General features: G+C 57.1%; 1 protein-coding gene across 1 annotated transcript; it reads left to right on the top strand.

Moving 5' to 3' along the window:
* The first annotated feature begins 1,086 nt into the window (after positions 1-1,086).
* Ephb4 (EPH receptor B4) lies at positions 1,087-18,786 on the top strand. The gene is made up of 17 exons (XM_090324402.1): positions 1,087-1,367; positions 4,080-4,150; positions 4,577-4,864; positions 5,596-5,992; positions 8,121-8,276; positions 8,370-8,729; positions 9,558-9,682; positions 10,167-10,332; positions 11,559-11,661; positions 12,085-12,149; positions 12,272-12,385; positions 12,486-12,733; positions 14,461-14,676; positions 14,912-15,061; positions 16,024-16,217; positions 16,409-16,564; positions 17,876-18,786. The coding sequence occupies exons 1-17, from the start codon at positions 1,316-1,318 to the stop codon at positions 18,003-18,005; spliced, it is 2,991 nt and encodes a 996-aa protein (XP_090180528.1). The 5' UTR covers positions 1,087-1,315; the 3' UTR covers positions 18,006-18,786.
* The last annotated feature ends 127 nt before the right edge of the window (positions 18,787-18,913 follow it).

The following is an 18,913-nucleotide window of genomic DNA, read 5'->3' as shown; positions in this document are numbered from 1 at the left end:
CTGTCAGACAGGAGCCTCCTTAATTAATCCCTTATTTATCAGCCTCTCCTACCCGGGGGACCCCAGCGGGGCACCCCCACCCCACCCCTACTTTAGGTCCAAGTAGAAGGGGGTGGGGCAGGACCCTTTGGGCGCAGTGATGGATGGGGAGGGTGGTAATGAGAGGAAGCCCCTCCCAGCCATCCCGAGGGCCCCCAGGAGCCAGACAGGAAACAGCCTCAGGAAAGACAGCGTCCCAGCCGCGGCCCCCGCCCCCCGGGTCACGGTTACGAGTGACGGGACAGGAGGGGACGGGGGGGGGGCGGAGGGGGGCAAGAAAGCGAGAGTGCAGAGATCTGTGCATCAGTGCGGCCCCCACCCCTGCCGGGCACGGCCACCGTTCATCCACCCGGGCTGGGGGTCCCCGATCCGGGCCTCCAGTCCGCGCGGCCGGGTCCCGGGGGCGCTTTGTGCGTGCGGAGCGCACTGACGCGCGCCCCGGGGCGGCTCGGCGTGGACGGGTGTGTCCGTCCGCTTTCGGGGTGTCTGCCGGACTGGGGCCGGTCCCGAGGGGCTCCCCAGGCCACGAGCAGTGCACGCGCGATCCGGGGCGGACGCGGCGTCCGCGCGCGTCGGGGCGGATCCGGGCTCGCGCCCCTCCCCCTGCGCCAAACTTTCTCCAACTTCGCCGTGCGCTCCCACCGCGGCCCGGCTCCGCCCCCTCGTGAATTATTCATCAGGGCGCGGGCCAATCAGCGCGCTCGCCTCGCCCCCCGCCGGGCCGGGGCTGGGGGCCGCCCCGCCCGCCCCGCGCCCCTCCCTCCCTCCCGCCGGCCCCCTCCCGGTCCGGGCCGCCCCGGCTCCCAGCCTCCTCGCCCGCGCGGAGTGCACCGACCCGGCGGCGCGAGCTGAGCCACTCCAGGGAGAGTGGGGGGAGGTCGCGAGCGGACGGCCCACCCCGGCCAGCCTGGGCCGGACCCCCGGGCCCCCCAACTCCAGCCTCCGCGCTCGCGCGCGCTCTCTTCTCCCTCTTCTCTCTCTCTCTCCCCCCACCTTCCCTCCCTCTCCCTCCCACCCGCCCAGCGCCACTCTCCGCCACCGCCGGGACGCCCCGCACACGGCCTCCCACGCGCACGGCGGGCACGCGGGGCCACACCTGGGCGCCGCAGCCCGGCGCCCGGTGCCCGGCGCCTCCGCATGGGCCGCCGCTGACCGAGGGCCCCGACGGAGAGGCCCCGGCGCGGCGTCGGCGCCCGCCCGCCCCGCGGAGGGCCAGACCTGGGGGGGCCAGGGCCCCCCACACTCGGATCCGATCCAGCCGGATCGCGGAGGCGCCATGGAGCTGCGGGCGCTGCTCTGCTGGGCTTCGCTGGCGGCCGCCTTGGAGGGTGAGTTTTCGGGGGGGGGGGCCCCCGCCGTTCCCGGCCCCCCCCAGCGCTGAGTCTCCGCGCCGAGGATCGACCCCGAGCCCTGCGCCCCGGCAGGGGAGGGCGGAGGGGGCGGGGAGGAGGCGGCCCGCCGGGGAGTGGAGTTTTCTTTTGTTTGGGAAAGAGCTGGAGTCGGCTCCCACCCGGGACGCCCCGTGCCCCTGCGCCCCACATCCCCCCCTCCGCAGGCCGGACGCCCGTGGCAGCCTTTCTTTCCTTCCCTACCTCGGGGGTCCAAGATGGTCCCCGAAGTTTCCCTTCCGAGGACGAAACTCGCAGACCACGCACAACTCGGTGCCAGGCCCGCCCCGCGCCCCCGGCTTCCCCTTCTGCAGGCCCCCTCCACACCCCCCAAAGGCTCCCCAGGCCAGATCCCATTCTGCAGGCAAGCCTCTCCCCTGGCCTCCCCAGGCTGCACCCCATCTTTAAAAAAAAAAAGCCATCAAGACCCCAACTCTGCCCAGTGCAACAAACCAGCACACCGCTCATCCATGTCCCCGGGTCACCCCCAACTTTGCCAAGTACCACGTCTCAGTCACCCCCAAGTGTCTGTGTGCTTTCTTTTTCTGCTTTTCTTTCTGTTTTCCAAGATCTAGTATCTCTTCCGCCGCTGTGGCCCAGTGGAGCAGTCCAATAAACCCCTCTGCTTTGAGGTCCTTAGTCTCCCCTCAGTGAATCGCCCCTTCCCCACCTCTTCACTGCTTAGAATCAAAGGGGTCTCTGGGGAGTTTGTTGGGGGGGGGGGTTTGCTGATCAGGAGAAACCACAGGCAATTGGAAGACTTCTCTCTCAAACTGGGCAGAGCTGCTCTGGGATCAAAGGCCGAGTATTTGGAGGGAGTTTGAGGAGCCTGGAGTCAAGGGAAGAGGAAGCCTAGGGGCAGAAAAATCTCGGGGACAAAGTGTACTGGGGAGGTGGGGGGGAGAGAAAGGTGCAAAGAGGAAATTGCTCATTCTTGTGTGCCTTCCAAGCCCTAATCCTAGCTTAGCTTTATGGATTCTTTTACCGCCCGCTGCTCTCACCTCCTCCCATTTTACCGATGAGGAGACCAAGGCTTAGAGGAATGTTAAGTTTATCCAAAACCCCCAGAACCCCGCCTGGAAGATGTAAAACCAAGGAGGGGGAGACAGTGACAATAAGACAAATGGAAGTGGGCAGAGCTGGCGAGAAAGAGGTGGGACGGGCTCGTGAACTGACAAACTGAAGGGACGTTGGAAGCTGGCAGGTCTGAGGCTGGAGGAAGAGAGAGTGAGGCTGTGCCCAGCCCAGAGTGTGGAGGACAGTGTTGTAGATTGGAGACAGGAAAACGCCATCCAGGCCTGAACAATGGAGGGTGGAGACCACAGCCTCTCTTCTCCCCCTTCCCAGAACTCCAGGCATCCTGTCCCCTGTGTGCTGGGCTCCTCGCCTCCCATCGGGCTGCTTAGGTTCCCTTGCACCCACCTGCCCCCTGCACAGGTCCCTAGGAAGAGGTTACCATACCCATGGGGTTGGGGCTAGCTTCTCCCCCGCCACCCCAGCCCGGTAGGGATGGGGGAGCAGGTTCCAGGTGTGCAGATGGCTTCCTGGGGGCACACTGGGCTCCTCCCTGGCAGGTCCCTGCCCCCCTCATGGTGTCTTGGCCTGGGAGAGGATCCCCCTCCACCTTTGCCAAGGGGGCATTCCTGCAGTTTCTCCTAATCCTTTTCTGCCAGAACCCTGGTCCCCCCTCCCTTACTCTAGCCCTCCCCCCCCACATGCCAGAGCCTGGCCAGGTGTGTTCACACTTCCCCTGTGCCCCTCCTAAAATTCTTCCCCCTTTCTCCTCATTAACCAAATCCAGATGTGAAGCCTTTGCTGGGCAGGGCGGGAACCCTAGCGTTCTAGTCCCGGCCTCCAGCATTTCCTCCTTCCAGGCTGGCAGTGCCATGGGGAGGGGCTGTGCTTCAGGTGTGGCACCATTGTGGGGTGGGAAGAACTGGAACCTTCCATGGGAAAAGGAGTAGAGCTGGTGGAAGGGGACACTATTCCAACAGGGAAAACTGGGGGTGCCATCAGCTCCCCGCCCAAGAAGAGGGTGGGGGTGAGGATGAGGCTTTTTCCTTTTCTCCCCAAGGCGCTCCCCTCCCTCCTCAGGGCCTGGCCTCTCTGGGAGGCCTAGGTCCTGGTGACCTGAGGCAGTCCAGGCCTGCCAGCTGTTGAGGGCGGGGTTGGCACTCTAAACAAGAGGCATGCCCATGAGGGGGTGCAGAGGGCAGGCCTCGCCCTCCCCCAGTCCCCCTACTTCAGCTCGCAGCTGGGACGCTGCGCCTGCGGGGAGATGTGAGGCTGTCTCCCTCCTCTCTCTCTCTCTCTCTCTCTCTCTCCCTCTCTCTCTCTCTCCCTCTCTCTCTCTCTCTCTCTCTCTCTCTCTCTCTCTCTCTCTCTCTCTCTCTCTCTCTCTCTCTCTCTCTCTCTCTCTCTCTGGGTCATGGGGCTTGAACTTGGCCCGAGCTCTTCAGCTTAACACTACCTCCCTATGCTCGAGCCCAGCCCCACTTACCGTTTTCTGGAAGTTAACTGGAGATAATAGTCTCAGGTCCTTTTGTGCCCAGGCTGGCTTTGAACCTTGATCCTCCGATCTCAGCCTGCTGAGTAGCTAGGATGACAGGTGTGAGCCACCACACCCAGCTATCACTCCTGTCTCTTTCTTAGAAACTCTGCTGAACACAAAGCTGGAAACTGCAGATCTGAAGTGGGTGACATTCCCTCAGGTGGAGGGACAGGTAAGAGCTGGGGGCACTGATGGGGGGGGTTGCTCTGTCCCCAGGGGTGTCCTGCACAGATTCCCACAGTTCTCCCCAAACTCCCTTCACCTCCTCAGGTTTCCCTCCCTCTGGTCTTCCCTCCCTCCCTTCCTTCCTTCTGTACCAGTACTAGGGCTCGAACTCAGGGACTAGGTGCTGTCCCTTAGCTTTTTCACTTCACACTGGTACTCTACCACTTGAGCCACAGCGCCACTTCCAGCCTTTTCTATTTATGTGATACCAAGGAATAGAACCCGGGGCTTCGTGCATGCTAGCTAGGCAGTCACTCTACCACTAGGCCAAACTCCCGGCCCCTAGGCTCCAGGTAGACTTGGAGTGGATTCTCCGAGCTCAGCTCGGATGACAGGCGTGAGCGGCCGCCCCTGACCCCCTTTCTCGGCGCAGTGGGAAGAGCTGAGCGGCCTGGATGAGGAGCAGCACAGCGTGCGCACCTACGAGGTGTGTGACGTGCAGCGCGCGCCCGGGCAGGCGCACTGGCTGCGCACGGGCTGGGTGCCCCGGCGTGGGGCCGTGCACGTCTACGCCACGCTGCGCTTCACCATGCTCGAGTGCCTGTCCCTGCCCCGGGCCGGCCGCTCCTGCAAGGAGACTTTCACCGTGTTCTACTACGAGAGCGAGGCTGACACTGCCACGGCCCACACGCCAGCCTGGATGGAGAACCCTTACATCAAGGTACCCAGCGCCCAGGCCAGCTCTGGCATCGCCGGCCCTGGCATCACTACCCCTGGGCATGGCCTCCTCTCCAGCTCCACCTCCCAGACACGGCTGGGGTCACCTTGACTGGTTCCCGCCTTCTGAGTCCTTGTTTTCTCTCTGTGTCCCCTGGCTGTCACCGTTTCCTGGACTTGAACTCAGGGCCTGGGGTGCTGTCCCTGAGATTTTTTTGTTCAAAGCTGGTTCTCTAGTACGCTGAGCTCCACTTCTGCTTGTTTGTTTGTTTGTTTGTTGGAGCTTGCTTGGAGATGAGAATCACACACTTGGCTGCTTGGCTGATTTCCAACCTCAGTCATCAGACCTCAGCCTCCTGCATTGCTGGGATTACAGGCCTGAGCTGCAGCGCTTCTCGGACTTGTTGTCTGTTAGTCACATCTGGGTGACTCTGACTCATCCCTTTCTCCTTGGCTCTGGGAGGCTGTGGCGTCTTCCTGGGTGGCTGTGAATGTAGAGAAGCACAGAGGGCTGGGAGCGCGGTTGGATGACCGACTGGAAGCGCTCAGGAAGGATGAATAGGTCTTCTTTGGAGGTTGTGTTTGAAAAGTTTCTGGGGCAAAGTGAAGTGGAAAGGAAGCTCTGGAACAAATGAAGAAGACCCTGGGGGGGGGGGGAGTTGAGAGAGAGACAGTCCACAGGTCGTGAGAGAGGTGGACAGGGCCGGTGAGTCACCCTCTCGCCCTCTCCCCCAGGTGGACACAGTGGCGGCTGAGCATCTGACACGCAAGCGGCCGGGCGCCGAGGCCACGGGCAAGGTGAATGTGAAGACGCTGCGCCTGGGGCCGCTCAGCAAGGCCGGCTTCTACCTGGCCTTCCAGGACCAGGGCGCCTGCATGGCGCTGCTGTCCCTCCATCTCTTCTACAAGAAGTGCTCCGAGAAGACCATGAACCTCACGCACTTCCCAGAAACTGTGCCCCGCGAGCTGGTGGTACCCGTGGCCGGGAGCTGCGTGGCCGACGCGCTCCCCGCGCCAGGCCCCAGTCCCAGTCTCTACTGCCGGGAGGATGGCCAGTGGGCAGAGCAGCCCGTCACCGGCTGCTGGTGTGTGCCTGGCTTCGAGGCCACGGAAGGGAACAAAAAGTGCAGAGGTGAGGGGTTGATTTCCTTTCCTTTGATTTTGTGCCAGTCAAGAGGCTTGAACTCAGAGCCTGCGTGCTGTCCCTGACCTTTTCTCTAAAAACTGGCATTCTCCCATTTGAGCCACAGCGCCACTTCTTGCTTTTTAGTGGTTAATTAGAAATGTCTTCCAGACTTTCCTGCTTAAGCTGGCTTTGAACTGTGATCCTCGTATCTCAGAATGACAGGTGTGAGCCACATGACTTTAATACTGACTTGATAAGTCTTGCCGTTGTATTTCATGTGTATATGTGTGTATATATTTCTCTTACTGCTATAAAGGTGATATATGGAGGGGTTACTGTTACATAAATCAGGTAAAGGGTGTGTTTTTTTTTTTTTTGGTTGTGGGACTTGAACTCTGGGCATTGTCCCTAAGCTCTTCAGCTCAAGTCTACTGCCTTACCCCTGAGCCACAGCACCACATCTGGTTGGTTTTCTGATGGTTAATTGGAGATAAGAGTCTCACAGATTTTAGTGCCCGGGCTGGCTTTGAGCTGTGATCCTCAGATCTCAGCTTCCCGAGTAGCTAGGATTCCAGACGTGAGCCACCGCACCTGGCTAAGGGTGCATTTCTTTTTGGGGACAGTGTCATCCCTTCACTTGTTCCTCCTAGTTTTCCCCTCCCATCCCTGCTCACAGGTTGTATATCATTTTCTATGTGTAGTGTCCAGTGGCTACCACGGCTGCATTGTCTCACCCTTTGTCCCTCCATCTCTGGGCCCCCAATTACCATCCCACAAGGCAGAAAGAAAAGAAAACAACTGCAAAGAAGAAAAAAAACCTCTTGCTTCCATTTCCTAGTTGTGTGTTTGTTTTCCAGTCCCTGGGCTTGAACTGAGGGACTGGGCACTGTCCTTGAGTTTTCTCAAGGGTAGCCCTCTACCACTTGAGCCATAGCACCAGTTCCTGTTTTTTTTTTCTGTGTATGTAATACTGAGGAATTGAACCCAGGTCTTTGTGCATGCTAGGCAAGGACTCTATCACTAGGCCAAACTCACAGCCCTTCCTGTTGTTGCCTTCCAAATTAGTTTGGTTTTCCGTTGCTCAAGACAGGGTCTCACCATGTAGCCCTTTCCATCCACTTTGGCTCCCAGCCTCTGGAATGCTGAGACTGCCCAGCTTGTATCACAGGGACACAGGGACACACACACGGTGCCACATTATAGATTTATAAGTTTGTTTCCATAACACTTTAATCACTGTGTTTGTATTTGTTTTAATTTTCTTGGGAATCCTACATATTGTGTGGTATGCATTTAAAATTATTATTCTAGTTGGGTCTGAGTGCTTCATTAGACTGTCAAAGTCAGAGATAGAAAATATGTACCATTGCTAGCTCTGGTGGCTTATACCTGTTATCCTAGCTACTCAGGAGGCTGAGGTTTGAGGATCCCAGTTCAGAGTTAGTCTGGATAGGAAAATCTGTGAGACTCTTATCTTCAGTGAACCACCAGAAAACCAAAAGTGACTGTGGCTGGAAATGGTAGTGCATTAGCATTATGTAAAAAGAGCTTAGGAATAGCGCCCTGGCTGTGAGTTCAAGCCCTGTGACCAACACAAAGTAAAAAAAGGAAAAACAAAATACTATGGAGTGTTCCCTCCCCTTTGAATTTTAATTTTCCAATATTGAGATTTGAACCCAGGGCCTGTGATTGGTTGACTTGCTAGCTAGGCCGGCACCTACCATTTAAATTGCACTTGTAGTCCAACCTGTTGCTGCTTGGTCTGGCGGTAAGGCTTGATAAATCCTCAGTAGCTAGGATTACAGGTGTGGGCCACGGGGCCAGACTGCTCACAGATGTGGTTTCTCAGATCCTTCCATTCCATTTCTCCACACATTCCATTTTACTACTCAGGGTGTTTCTTTCTCTCTCTCCACCTCCCCCCTTGCTGGTGCTGTCCTGGGGCTTGAACTCGGGGGCCTCACACGCTCCCTTGGGGTTTTCCTTGAGGGCTGGCTCTCTGCCATTATGCTGGTTACTTGGAGTTAAGGGGCTAAGGGATTTTTTCCTGGCCTTGAACCGAGATCCTCGGATCTCTGCCTCCTGAGTAGCTAGGATGACCCAGTGCGCACTTTCTCTCCGGTCCCCCCCTCAGCCTGTGGCCAGGGCACCTTCAAGCCTCAGTCGGGAGAGGGGTCCTGCCAGCCCTGCCCAGCCAACAGCCACACGAACACCATCGGATCGCCCTTCTGCCAGTGTCGGAACGGCTACTACCGCACCCGCGCGGACCCGCGCAGCGCCCCCTGCACCGGTGAGTGGGGCGCGGGGCCTGGGGGCGGGGCGGGCCGAGTGGACGCCCCGGGGTGGGGACCCCCCGCTGACCGCCCCCCCCCGTTCTCCGCAGCCCCGCCCTCCGCACCCCGAAGCGTGGTCCCGCACCTGAACGGCTCCCACCTGCGCCTGGAGTGGAGCGCGCCCCTGGAGTCGGGGGGCCGGGACGACCTCACCTATGCCCTGCGCTGCCAGGAGTGCCGCCCCGGGGGCTCCTGCCTGCCCTGCGGGGGAGACCTGACCTTCGACCCCGGCCCCCGAAACCTGCTGGAGCCCTGGGTGGCCGTCCGAGGCCTGCGCCCCGATGTCACCTACACCTTCGAGGTGTCCGCCCTGAACGGCGTGTCTTCGCTAGCCTCGGCGCCCGTGCCCTTCGAGGCGGTCAACGTCACCACAGACCGGGAGGGTGAGGCGGGGCCTGGGGGATGCGTTCGTGGGGCGTGGCCAAAGCGCCAGGGGCGTGGCTCTGGCGATAGGCACTTGGCCCCACCCCTGGGGTGTGGCTTCAGTTATGGGGCGTGGCTCTGGTGATGGGAGCTAAGAGATGGCCAATGGGGTAGAGGCGAGGCTCCAGTGATGGGACATTGGCCCCACCCCTGGGGTGTGGCTTCCGTTATGGGGCGTGGCTCTGGCGATAGGCGCTTGGCCCCACCCCTGGGGTGTGGCCAAAGCGCCAGGGGCGTGGCTCTGGTGATGGGAGCTAAGAGATGGCCAATGGGGTAGAGGCGAGGCTCCAGTGATGGGACATTGGCTCCAACCCTTGGGGGCATGGCTTAAAGGGTAGACTACTTGCTGAGCAAAGCCTAAATAACTGAGCTCAGACCTCAGTACCACCGAGGAAGGGGTGGGCAAAGCCCACTGGTATGGATAGACAGAAAACCTGAAGGGAAAAAAGGAGTCCATCCACAGGAAGGATGGAGAGCCAAGAAACAGGCATCAGGGTGAGAGTTAAAGGACAGGACTCCGGCCTAGGGGCAGAGTGAGTCAAAAGAAGTCGGGCCACAGGTGATTCCTGTCATCCTAGCTCCTGGGGAGGCTGGGGTGTAGCGGACCTCAGTCCAAAGGCAGCCCAGGCAGAACAGTCTGTGAGACTCCATCTCCCAGATGAGTCAGAAGCTGGGCGGGGGATGTGGTTCAAGAGGTCAGGCTCCAGGTGCAAGTGCAAGGCCCTGATTCGAAGCCCCCCGTCCAACCAAAAAAACAGAGTTGGAGGAAGCCAGGACTAGATGGAGCAACAAGTCCCTGTGTGTCTGTCTCACAGTGCCACCCGCAGTATCTGACATCCGTGTCACCCGGTCGTCACCCAGCAGCTTGAGCCTGTCTTGGGCAGTTCCCCGAGCACCCAGTGGCGCAGTGTTGGATTATGAAGTCAAGTACCATGAGAAGGTGACCTTGGGCCCTGACCCTGTCTGGTGGTGGTGGTGGGGCGGGCCCAGGCTCTAAATCACAGGCATGTGACTTGTCCTTGAATTTCTGGTGGACTAAGTGTGCCGTGTGACCTTGCAGTAGCCCTTAGGGCCTCTCTGAGCCTTGATGTCATCTATAAAATAGTTACAAAGCAGGATGGGGGAAAGGAAAGAAACAGGGACAAAAACCTGAGAAGGGGTTTGAAAAGTAATGCACCTACTACCTGATGATGTACCTGTAACCCCTCTATACAGAATCCCCATAAAAAATAAGTGAATAAAATAGTGACAAAGCAAGTGAACATTATACTGAATGCAGAATCCACCTAAATGAGCTCAGTGGGGCGACAATGTCAAGGCAACAATGAAGGAGACTGGGGGAGACAGGAAGAGAAGCAGGAAAGGAAGGGAGAGGAGAGGAGAGGCTCTGGCCTACAGGTGATCCCCTCTTCTTCCTGGGACAGGGTGCAGAGGGTCCCAGCAGTGTGAGGTTCCTGAAGACATCAGAAAACCGTGCAGAGCTCCGGGGTCTGAAGCGGGGAGCTAGCTACCTGGTCCAGGTGCGGGCCCGTTCCGAGGCTGGCTATGGCCCCTTTGGCCTGGAGCACCACAGTCAGACCCAACTGGATGGTGAGTGTGGGGGGGCAGCGAGCCTGGCTGTGCCACTCCTACCAGGCGGTAGCCTTACCACCGCGGCACCCCCAAAAGTCATAGTCTCATTTCTGTTTTGTGGTGGGGAGGCAGAAATGCCAGCATTGGGGCTTGAACTCAGGGTTTGGGTGCTTGTCCCTGACCAATCTTTGCTCTAGGATGGCACTCTACCACTTGAGCCACAGCTTCACTTTGGGCTTTGTGGTGCCTAATTGGAGATGAAGATCTCACAGAGCCCGGCCTCCTAGTTTAGCCTGTAACTCAGGACGCTGAGATCTGGGGACCACCGTTAAAAGCCAGACTGGGCATTAAAGTCCATCTCCAATGAACCGCCAGGAATCCAGAATTGACATTGTAGCTCAAAGTGACAGAGAACTACCCTTGAGCAAAACAGCTGAGGGACAGCGTTTCAGGCCCCGAGTTCAAGCCTCACGACTGACAAATCTCACAGACTTTTCCTGCCCAGGTTGACTCTGAACCTCGATTCTCAGATCTCTGCCTCTTGCGTGGCTGGGATTACAGGTGTGAGCCATTGGTACCCGGCTCAGCCCGATTTTTTGTTGCTTCATTGGAAATGAAATCTTGCAAAATGCTCTTCCCAAGTTGGGTTTGAACTTCATTCTCTGGATCACAGCCTGCTAAGTAGCTAGGTTTATAGGTGTAAGCTGTCAGAGTCTGGCCATAAGTGTTGTAGCATGTGCTAGCATGTTCCAGGGCCTCACTGCTTTTTATAGCCAAATAATTATCTATTGTATGACTATAGCACATTTCCTTTCTTCATTCGTTTGTCCATGGATGAATGAATTCTTTTCTTTCTAGATTCTTTGTGTGTGTTAGTTGTACTGAAGGATGAACTCGGGACCTCCTGCTTCCAGCCCATGATCCATACCTCCATTCGCAGCTCTTTGTCAGTTGATTAAGGCTTAGAGTCTCGTGGATTTGGGTGCATAGGTTGGCTTCAAAGCCAGGTCCTCAGATCTCAGTCCCCTGAGTAGTTGGGGTTTTCCGGCAAAGGAAGTGAAGTGAGATGAAAGTGCTTTGGCAGAAAGCTCTCTCGTGGCAGAGTCCAGAATCATCTAGAACACACGCCACCCATCGCAGTGGGCTGGGGTCTCTACGCAGGAGAACTCGGTGCATTTCTCCAGGTTGGGGCTGGGGCTGCAGGGGCTGCGGGGTCAGCTGACCAGTGGTCTCTTCTCCCACAGAGAGTGAGAGCTGGCGGGAGCAGCTGGCCCTGATTGCGGGCACGGCGGTCGTGGGCGTGGTGCTGCTGCTGGTGGTGGTGGTGATCGCGGTGCTGTGCCTCAGGTACGTCAGGCCCCGGATCCCTGAAGCTGCAGGGCAGGCCCTGTGTGGGCGCCATGTGGTTCAGCTTCTGGAAAAGCCCTCATCTCCGTACTTCCCTGTTCTCACTTCCATCCTCTTAGTCAGAGATACATGGCTCACTTTACTCTGTGTGTGTGTGTGTGTATTTGAACTTGAACTCAGCGTCTGGGCGCTGTCTGTGAGCTTCGTTGCTCATGGCTGGCACTCTACCACCTGAGCCACAGCCCCACTTGCAGCTTTTTGGTGGTTGATTGGAAGTAAGAGTCTCACAAGCACTCCTGCCCAAGGCTGGCTTTGAGCCACAGTTCTCAGATCTCCGCCTCCTGAGCAGGTGGGGTGACAGGCGTGAGCCACCTGACCAGCCCTGGCTTTACCAGGCCTCCTTTGCTTCTTCCTCTGGCGCAGGAAGCACAGCAGCGAGAGGGAGGTGGAGTACTCGGACAAGCACGGGCAGTATCTCATTGGGCATGGTAGGCAGGGGACCCCGAAGGAAGCTGGGAGGGGGGCAGGTGGGAGAAGGGGGAGGAGGCTAGACGCCCTGAGTCCAGGAGAAGTTGCTTCTCAGCTCACGAGGGCCCCGGTGACTCCTTAGGTACGAAGGTCTACATTGACCCCTTCACCTACGAAGACCCCAACGAGGCCGTGAGGGAATTTGCCAAAGAGATCGACGTGTCCTATGTCAAGATCGAGGAGGTGATCGGTGCAGGTAAGGCTGGAAAGTTGGGGTCCCTAGCAATGCAGCAGGCCAGGAACTGGGGCGCCTCAGGGTGGCGGAGAGCGGCCCTTGACCTGCCCACCCGACACAGGCGAGTTTGGAGAGGTGTGCCGGGGGCGGCTGAAGGCCCCGGGAAAGAAGGAGAGCTGCGTGGCCATCAAGACCCTGAAGGGCGGCTACACTGAGCGCCAGCGGCGGGAGTTCCTGAGCGAGGCCTCCATCATGGGCCAGTTCGAGCACCCCAACATTATCCGGCTGGAGGGCGTGGTCACCAACAGCGTGCCCGTCATGATCCTCACAGAGTTCATGGAGAACGGAGCCCTGGACTCCTTCCTGCGGGTGAGACGTCCGTGGGGCCTGCGGCCAGCCGGGGCAGAACAGGCGCCGTGGCTCGAGTGGCAGAGCGCTAGCCTTGAGCACAGAGGCTCAGGGACAGCGTCCAGGACCACCAAAAAAAAGAACATGTCAGGACAGATTACGGCCTCTGGCCTTCACTAGCCTTCTCCCCTGGTTCCCCTGCCCTTAATTTTTCTCTTTTGAGAAAGAACCTGACAATAAACTTCCCTTTGACTTCTCTGGCGTCAGCTGGCTCTCTTGCCAGCCCAGGAAATAAAGCTGTGATCAGCCTTACTTAATTTTCCCCCCCTCACCCCTCTCTCCCTCCCCTCACATTTGCTCAGCTTGTTTGTTCATAGCTGGTACTTGGTCACTCAAGCCATGCTGTTAGCTTGGCTTTTTGCTGGTTAATTAGAGATAAAATCTTGAGGAATTTTCTGCCCAGCCTGGCTTTGAACCTTGATCCTTGATCCTGGTGATATCAGCTTCCTGAGTAGCTAGGATTTACAGGTATGAGCCACTGGCCTCTGGCATATTTGATTTTAAATTCAGTCTCAAGCAAGTTAACAAGTAAGCAACTAAGAGCTTCTCTTCATCCAGCACAAATAGACTTTTTTTTTCTTCTTTTTGTTTTGGTATTGGCACTAGCCAGGGCTAGTTTGTTTTGTTTTCCAGTTCAGGGGCTTGAACTCGAGGCCTGGGGGCAGTCCTTTACCTTTTCCACTCAAGGCTGGCACCGTACTTCTTGAACTACAGTTCCATTTCGGGCTTTTTACTGGTTAATTGACTTGCTTGACTAAGTTGCCTACCCATTACCCACCGTCCACCATCAGCCATGGCCAGCCAGGATGGACTGGGAATTGGATGTTCGGAGACGGTGTCTCTGACTCTCTGTGCAGGGCTGTAGAGAGGCCCCAGTGTCCTGGGCGGACCTGGAAATGCAGCCAGGAACTTACTTGTGTGGCCTGCCTGGTGTAGCTAGGAGAGCAAAGCTGGCCATACTGAGGTTGAGCTGTGGATGGCGGGGCGGCTGTGTTCTGTGTCCTTCCGTTTTTCATTGTTGTTTTCTAGAACTAAACACAGCTGCTCTAAGGGTGGTGAGTGAGCGAGATAGTGGGTAGTTCAGATCTATCCTTCTTTCTTCCCTTCTTTCCTCCTTCCTGCCTTCCCTTCCTCCCCAGCCTTCCTCCCTGTCTCTCTTTTGTAGAGCTGTGGCTCAAGTGGTAGAGTGCCAGCCTTAAGGGGGAAAAAAAAGTAAAACCTCAAGGTGTGCACTGTTGGCACATGCCTGTAATCCTAGCTGCTCAGGGGCTGAGATCTCAGGATCTTGTTTCAAGCCAACCTAGGCAGAAAAGTCTGTGAGACTCTTTTTCTTTTCCCCCAGTCCTGGGAACTGAACTCAGGGCCTGAGCACTGTCCTTGGGCTTTCTCAAAGCTAGAGCTCTACCACTTGAGCCACAGCACCACGTCCAGCCTTTTCTATGTATGTGGTACAGAGGAATAGAGCCTGGAAAACGCCAGAAGTGGTGCTGTGGCTCAAGTGTGGTCCAGTGCTATCCTTGATTACAAAGAGACTCGGGGACAGCACCCAGGTCCTGAGTTCAAGGTCCAGGACAGGCACGACAAAAGTCCTAGTCCTGGGGCAGCACTGGGAGCGGAAGGCAGGGCCGTGGTGGGCAGGTGGGGGGTGGTCTTGGTCCTGAGCGGCCCCTCTCCCTTGTCCCCCGCAGCTGAACGACGGGCAGTTCACGGTCATCCAGCTGGTGGGCATGCTCCGGGGCATCGCCTCGGGCATGCGCTACCTGGCCGAGATGAGCTACGTCCACCGAGATCTGGCGGCCCGGAACATTCTGGTCAACAGCAACCTGGTCTGCAAGGTGTCCGACTTCGGGCTGTCCCGGTTCCTGGAGGAGAACTCTTCCGACCCCACCTATACCAGCACTCTGGTGCGGCCCAGTGCGGGCGAGGCGGGGGAGAAGGGAGGAGGCCGGGGTGATGGGGGGGAGGACTGGTCCAGGGAGAGGATGCAGGCTCAGGCTCTTGGGGAACCGACACCTGGTTAGAATGTTGGAACGAGGGCCGGGGGAGAAAGGAAACGCGGGTTAGGGAGAAAAGGCAGAGAAGTCTCCAGCGAGAGCCAGTATGGTGAGGTCCGTTTCGTCCTCGCCTCCCCGCATGCAGGGAGGAAAGATCCCCATCCGATGGACGGCCCCCGAGGCCATCGCCTTCCGCAAGTTCACGTCCGCCAGTGATGCCTGGAGCTACGGGATCGTGATGTGGGAAGTGATGTCTTTTGGGGAGCGGCCATACTGGGACATGAGCAATCAAGATGTGAGTGTGTCTTGGCCCGGGGTCTCCGCGGCTTCTCCCACCGGGCGGGGTGGGCTGCCCACGTCTTCAGGATTTTTGAGCATGTCACAAAGAAGGGGAGATTTTTTTGGGGGGGGGTCCCAGTACCAAGACTTGAATGCAGGGCTTCACTTGTCTTGCTCTTGGCTTTTTCTCTCAAGGCTAGTGCTCTGCTAACTTGATACACTTCCCTTTTTGCTGGTGAATTGGAGATTAAGAGCCTTGTAGCTTGTCTTTTTGCTCCTGGCCGGCTTCTTGGAACTGGGGTTCTCAGATCTCAGCCTCTTGAGTGTAGCTAGGATTAAAGGTGTGAGCCACTGCTCCCTAGCCGGGAAGAGGAGGCCAGCCTCACATGAAAGCATCTGATGCAGCCAGTTAGGACCCAGGAGGATGGGATGTTCCATTCCAGACTGGCCCAATCGCAGCTTCAGTGCCCAGCCTCAGCCCAACTGAAAGAACTCCCCAGCCACGCACAGTGGGTCACGCTTGTAATCCTAGCTACTTGGGAGGCAGCAGTCACGAGGATTGCAGTTCAAAGCCAGCCCACGCAGGGAAGTGCATAAGATTCACATCTCCCATTAACCACCAAAAGCCAGGAATGGAGCTGTGTTTGAAATGGCCGAGCAGTGGCCAGGAGTTTGGCCTAATGGTTGAGTGCTCGCCTAGCATGCACAAAGACCCAGGTTCAATTCCTAGGTACCACACACATAGAAAAAAGCCGGAAATGGTGCTGTGGCTCAAATGGTAGAGCTCTAACCTTGAGAAAGTCCAAGGACAGCCCCCAGACCCTGAGTTCAAGGCCCAAGACTGGTACAAAAAAGGACTCTCAGATCTGTGACTCCTCCATCCCAGTATCACGGTGGGGCCCTCTTGTACTTCCATCCCCTCTCCCCATAACCTCATCCAGCTCCTCATAAACTCATCCAGCTCCTCCATGGTTCCAGGTGATCAACGCCATTGAGCAGGACTACCGGCTGCCCCCGCCCCCCGACTGCCCCACCTCCCTGCACCAGCTCATGCTGGACTGCTGGCAGAAAGACCGGAATGCCCGGCCACGATTCCCTCAAGTGGTCAGCGCCCTCGACAAGATGATCCGCAATCCTGCCAGCCTCAAAATCGTGGCACGGGAGAATGGCGGGTGAGGACCCCAGAGACCGGGCCCCTCCTCTCCCACTCCCATCACCCAGACCCACCCGCACTGGTCACAGAGGTTCCCAGGCTCTCTGGGAGTGGATGAAGAGGATGTTTCTTTCTTTGCAAGGCTGATCTGTCCTGCCCCTGACCAGGCTTGGGACTCAGCATCTTTCTCCACCCTTCTCCCATCCCTAGGGCCTCACACCCCCTCCTGGACCAGCGGCAGCCTCACTACTCCGCCTTTGGGTCTGTGGGTGAGTGGCTTCGAGCCATCAAGATGGGAAGATACGAAGAAAGCTTTGTAGCAGCTGGGTTCGGCTCCTTTGAGCTCGTCAGCCAGATCTCCGCTGAGTAAGTAGAGCAGCAGCCATGAGAGAAGGTAGAAGCGGGCCCTGGGGTTCAGGAGGGTTTTGTTTTGGTGTGGGGGGGGTTCAACCTCAAGGGCCAACCATTACCTCGGTGAGCGAGTGTTGGAGAAGTTACTCCATACCATACCCAGAGCAGCCTCGCAAGCCATAATAGAGGTGCGAGAGCCCGTGCTGGTGGCTCAAGCCTGTAATCCTAGGTGCTAGGAGGCTGAGACTCGAGGATTGCAAATCCAGGAGAGACTTCATCTCCAGTTAAGAAGCAAAAAGCCACAGGTGCCGTGGTGTAGCTCCAGTGATGAGAGCACCAGCCTGGAGCACAAAAAAAGCCAAGCAAGTGGGTGAAGCCCCGAGTTCAAGCCCTAGTATGCATAAAAAAACAAAAAATAACTGCTGGAGCGAAGGATCAAAGGGACCCTTCAGGTGGTAATGCCCACCTCAGCTTCTGGAGCCGCCTTAGCCCCGGGCGACCCCCCTCCCGTGCCCTTTGTCTGTATCTATCTTTGTACATCTCTCTACATTCCAGGCCCAGTGCGCTCACATCAACATGTCTGCTCCCGTCCTGTTTTCCCACCCATAAAAGGAGAGGCCGGGCCTGAGTTTTGGAGATCCTTTGTAGCTTCAGTGCTCAATGGTTTTATGGTCCCATAGCCTCTGCTGTAACCATTCTTTCCTGCCTTTTCCGTTTCTCTTCCAAGACCTCCTCTTGCCCCAGGTTTGAGTAACAGCAGAAGGAATACAGAGCTCTATGTAGGGGATTCTTGGCAGTGGAACCCGTCCTGTCACTACTCCAGGGACCTCCCCTTCCTCTCCACCCCATCTCCTCTGTCTCTCCCCTTTTCCTTCCTTTTCTTTCTCTCTTGACATTATTTTGTGCTTTTTCCTTCCTCCTTTCTCACTTCCTGCTGCCTCTCCTGCTCTCCAGAGCTCCACCCACCCTCCAGCACCTGTCCATCAAAATCCTCCAGAAACTGCCCAGCAACTCCTGACATCATCCCCTGCTTGCCTTCCTGATTGGTTCAGTTGCAGTCTGGAGCTGAGCAAGAATGGCAACCCTTGCCAGATGCTGTAATCCTAGCTATTCCAGGAGGCTGAGATCAGGATCGGGGTTCACAGCCAAGACAAGAGTCTCATGACTCTTATCTCCATCCACTTAATCACTAGAAATTAGCTAAAGTTTAGAAGTGTGGCTCAAATGGTAGAACACCAGCCTTGAGTTCAAGCCCCAGCACCTGTACAAAAAATAAAACGGCGACCCTGGGAGCCTCAGAGCTTATGGAACCCTCATTTTCCACAGGGACCTGCTCCGAATCGGGGTCACTCTGGCAGGACACCAGAAGAAAATCTTGGCCAGTGTCCAGCATATGAAGTCCCAAGCCAAACCTGGAGCCCCCAGCGGGCCCGAAGGACCAGCCCCCCAGTACTGACCTCCCTGAGGAATCCACAGCCTCGCCTTGTCTTTGTGGGGCTCAATCAGATGGGCACACAGAGGCCCTCATCCATGCGGATTGCACTTTGAACCCTGGGGCGGGGACGGGGAGGTAGGGAGTTGGTGATTGGGAGAGACAGGATTTGGGGTTTATGCCATGGGAAATTAGAGAAGTGGGATCCAGTTGGGCAACACCAGACCCAAGAATGGGCATGAACAGAGGGTGTAAGGAGGCATCCATGACCCAGCCTCTCCTGAGGGTGCTCCCCCCACTGCCACCTTGTCGGGCATGCCCCTGCAGACCAAAGAGAGAGGGTGGCTGGCCTGCCAGCCCGCCTGTGGCGTCGTCCCAGGAGGCGGGAGCGGGTGTTGAAGCTCAGTGACTCACCAATCACTGGGTTTTGATGTCCCTGCCACCCAACGCAATCATTTTCCCTGTAAATGCCCCTCCCCCATCTGCTGCCTTCATATTGAAGGTTCTGAATTTTATATATATATATAGATATATATTTTTTTGTTTTGGGTCTTGTTTTTTATTTTTCTTTTGCTACCATCCTTGTCCTAATGTCTTTTGTGTTGGAGGGCAACAGGGACTCATCGAGTCTGTCTTTCCAGAACAATGCCTGGGTCCCCCAAGTGCAACCCACCCATCCCCCAAGCTGTGTCCACAAAGGGGTGTGGCAAGGGAGGGGGGGAGGAGACACGCCAGTGCTTGGAGGGACTCTTAAATTATATTTAAAAAAAGAAACTTTTTATTATAAATAAAAAGAAATGGGACACATCCCAGCTCTGGACTAGATTTCTGGGGAACAGCATGTCCAGTGGTTCTGGGGCTGTGGGGGGCTGGCTCCTGGCTCCCAGCCCCCGGGGTGTTTGGGCTGTGGGATGTGATTCATTGACAGCAGC

Source organism: Megascapheus bottae, chromosome 34 (assembly GCF_031878675.1).
Source record: "Megascapheus bottae isolate mThoBot1 chromosome 34, mThoBot2.hap1, whole genome shotgun sequence".
Taxonomy (NCBI): Eukaryota; Metazoa; Chordata; class Mammalia; order Rodentia; family Geomyidae; genus Megascapheus; species Megascapheus bottae.
This window is presented reverse-complemented; position numbering and strand designations above follow the sequence as displayed.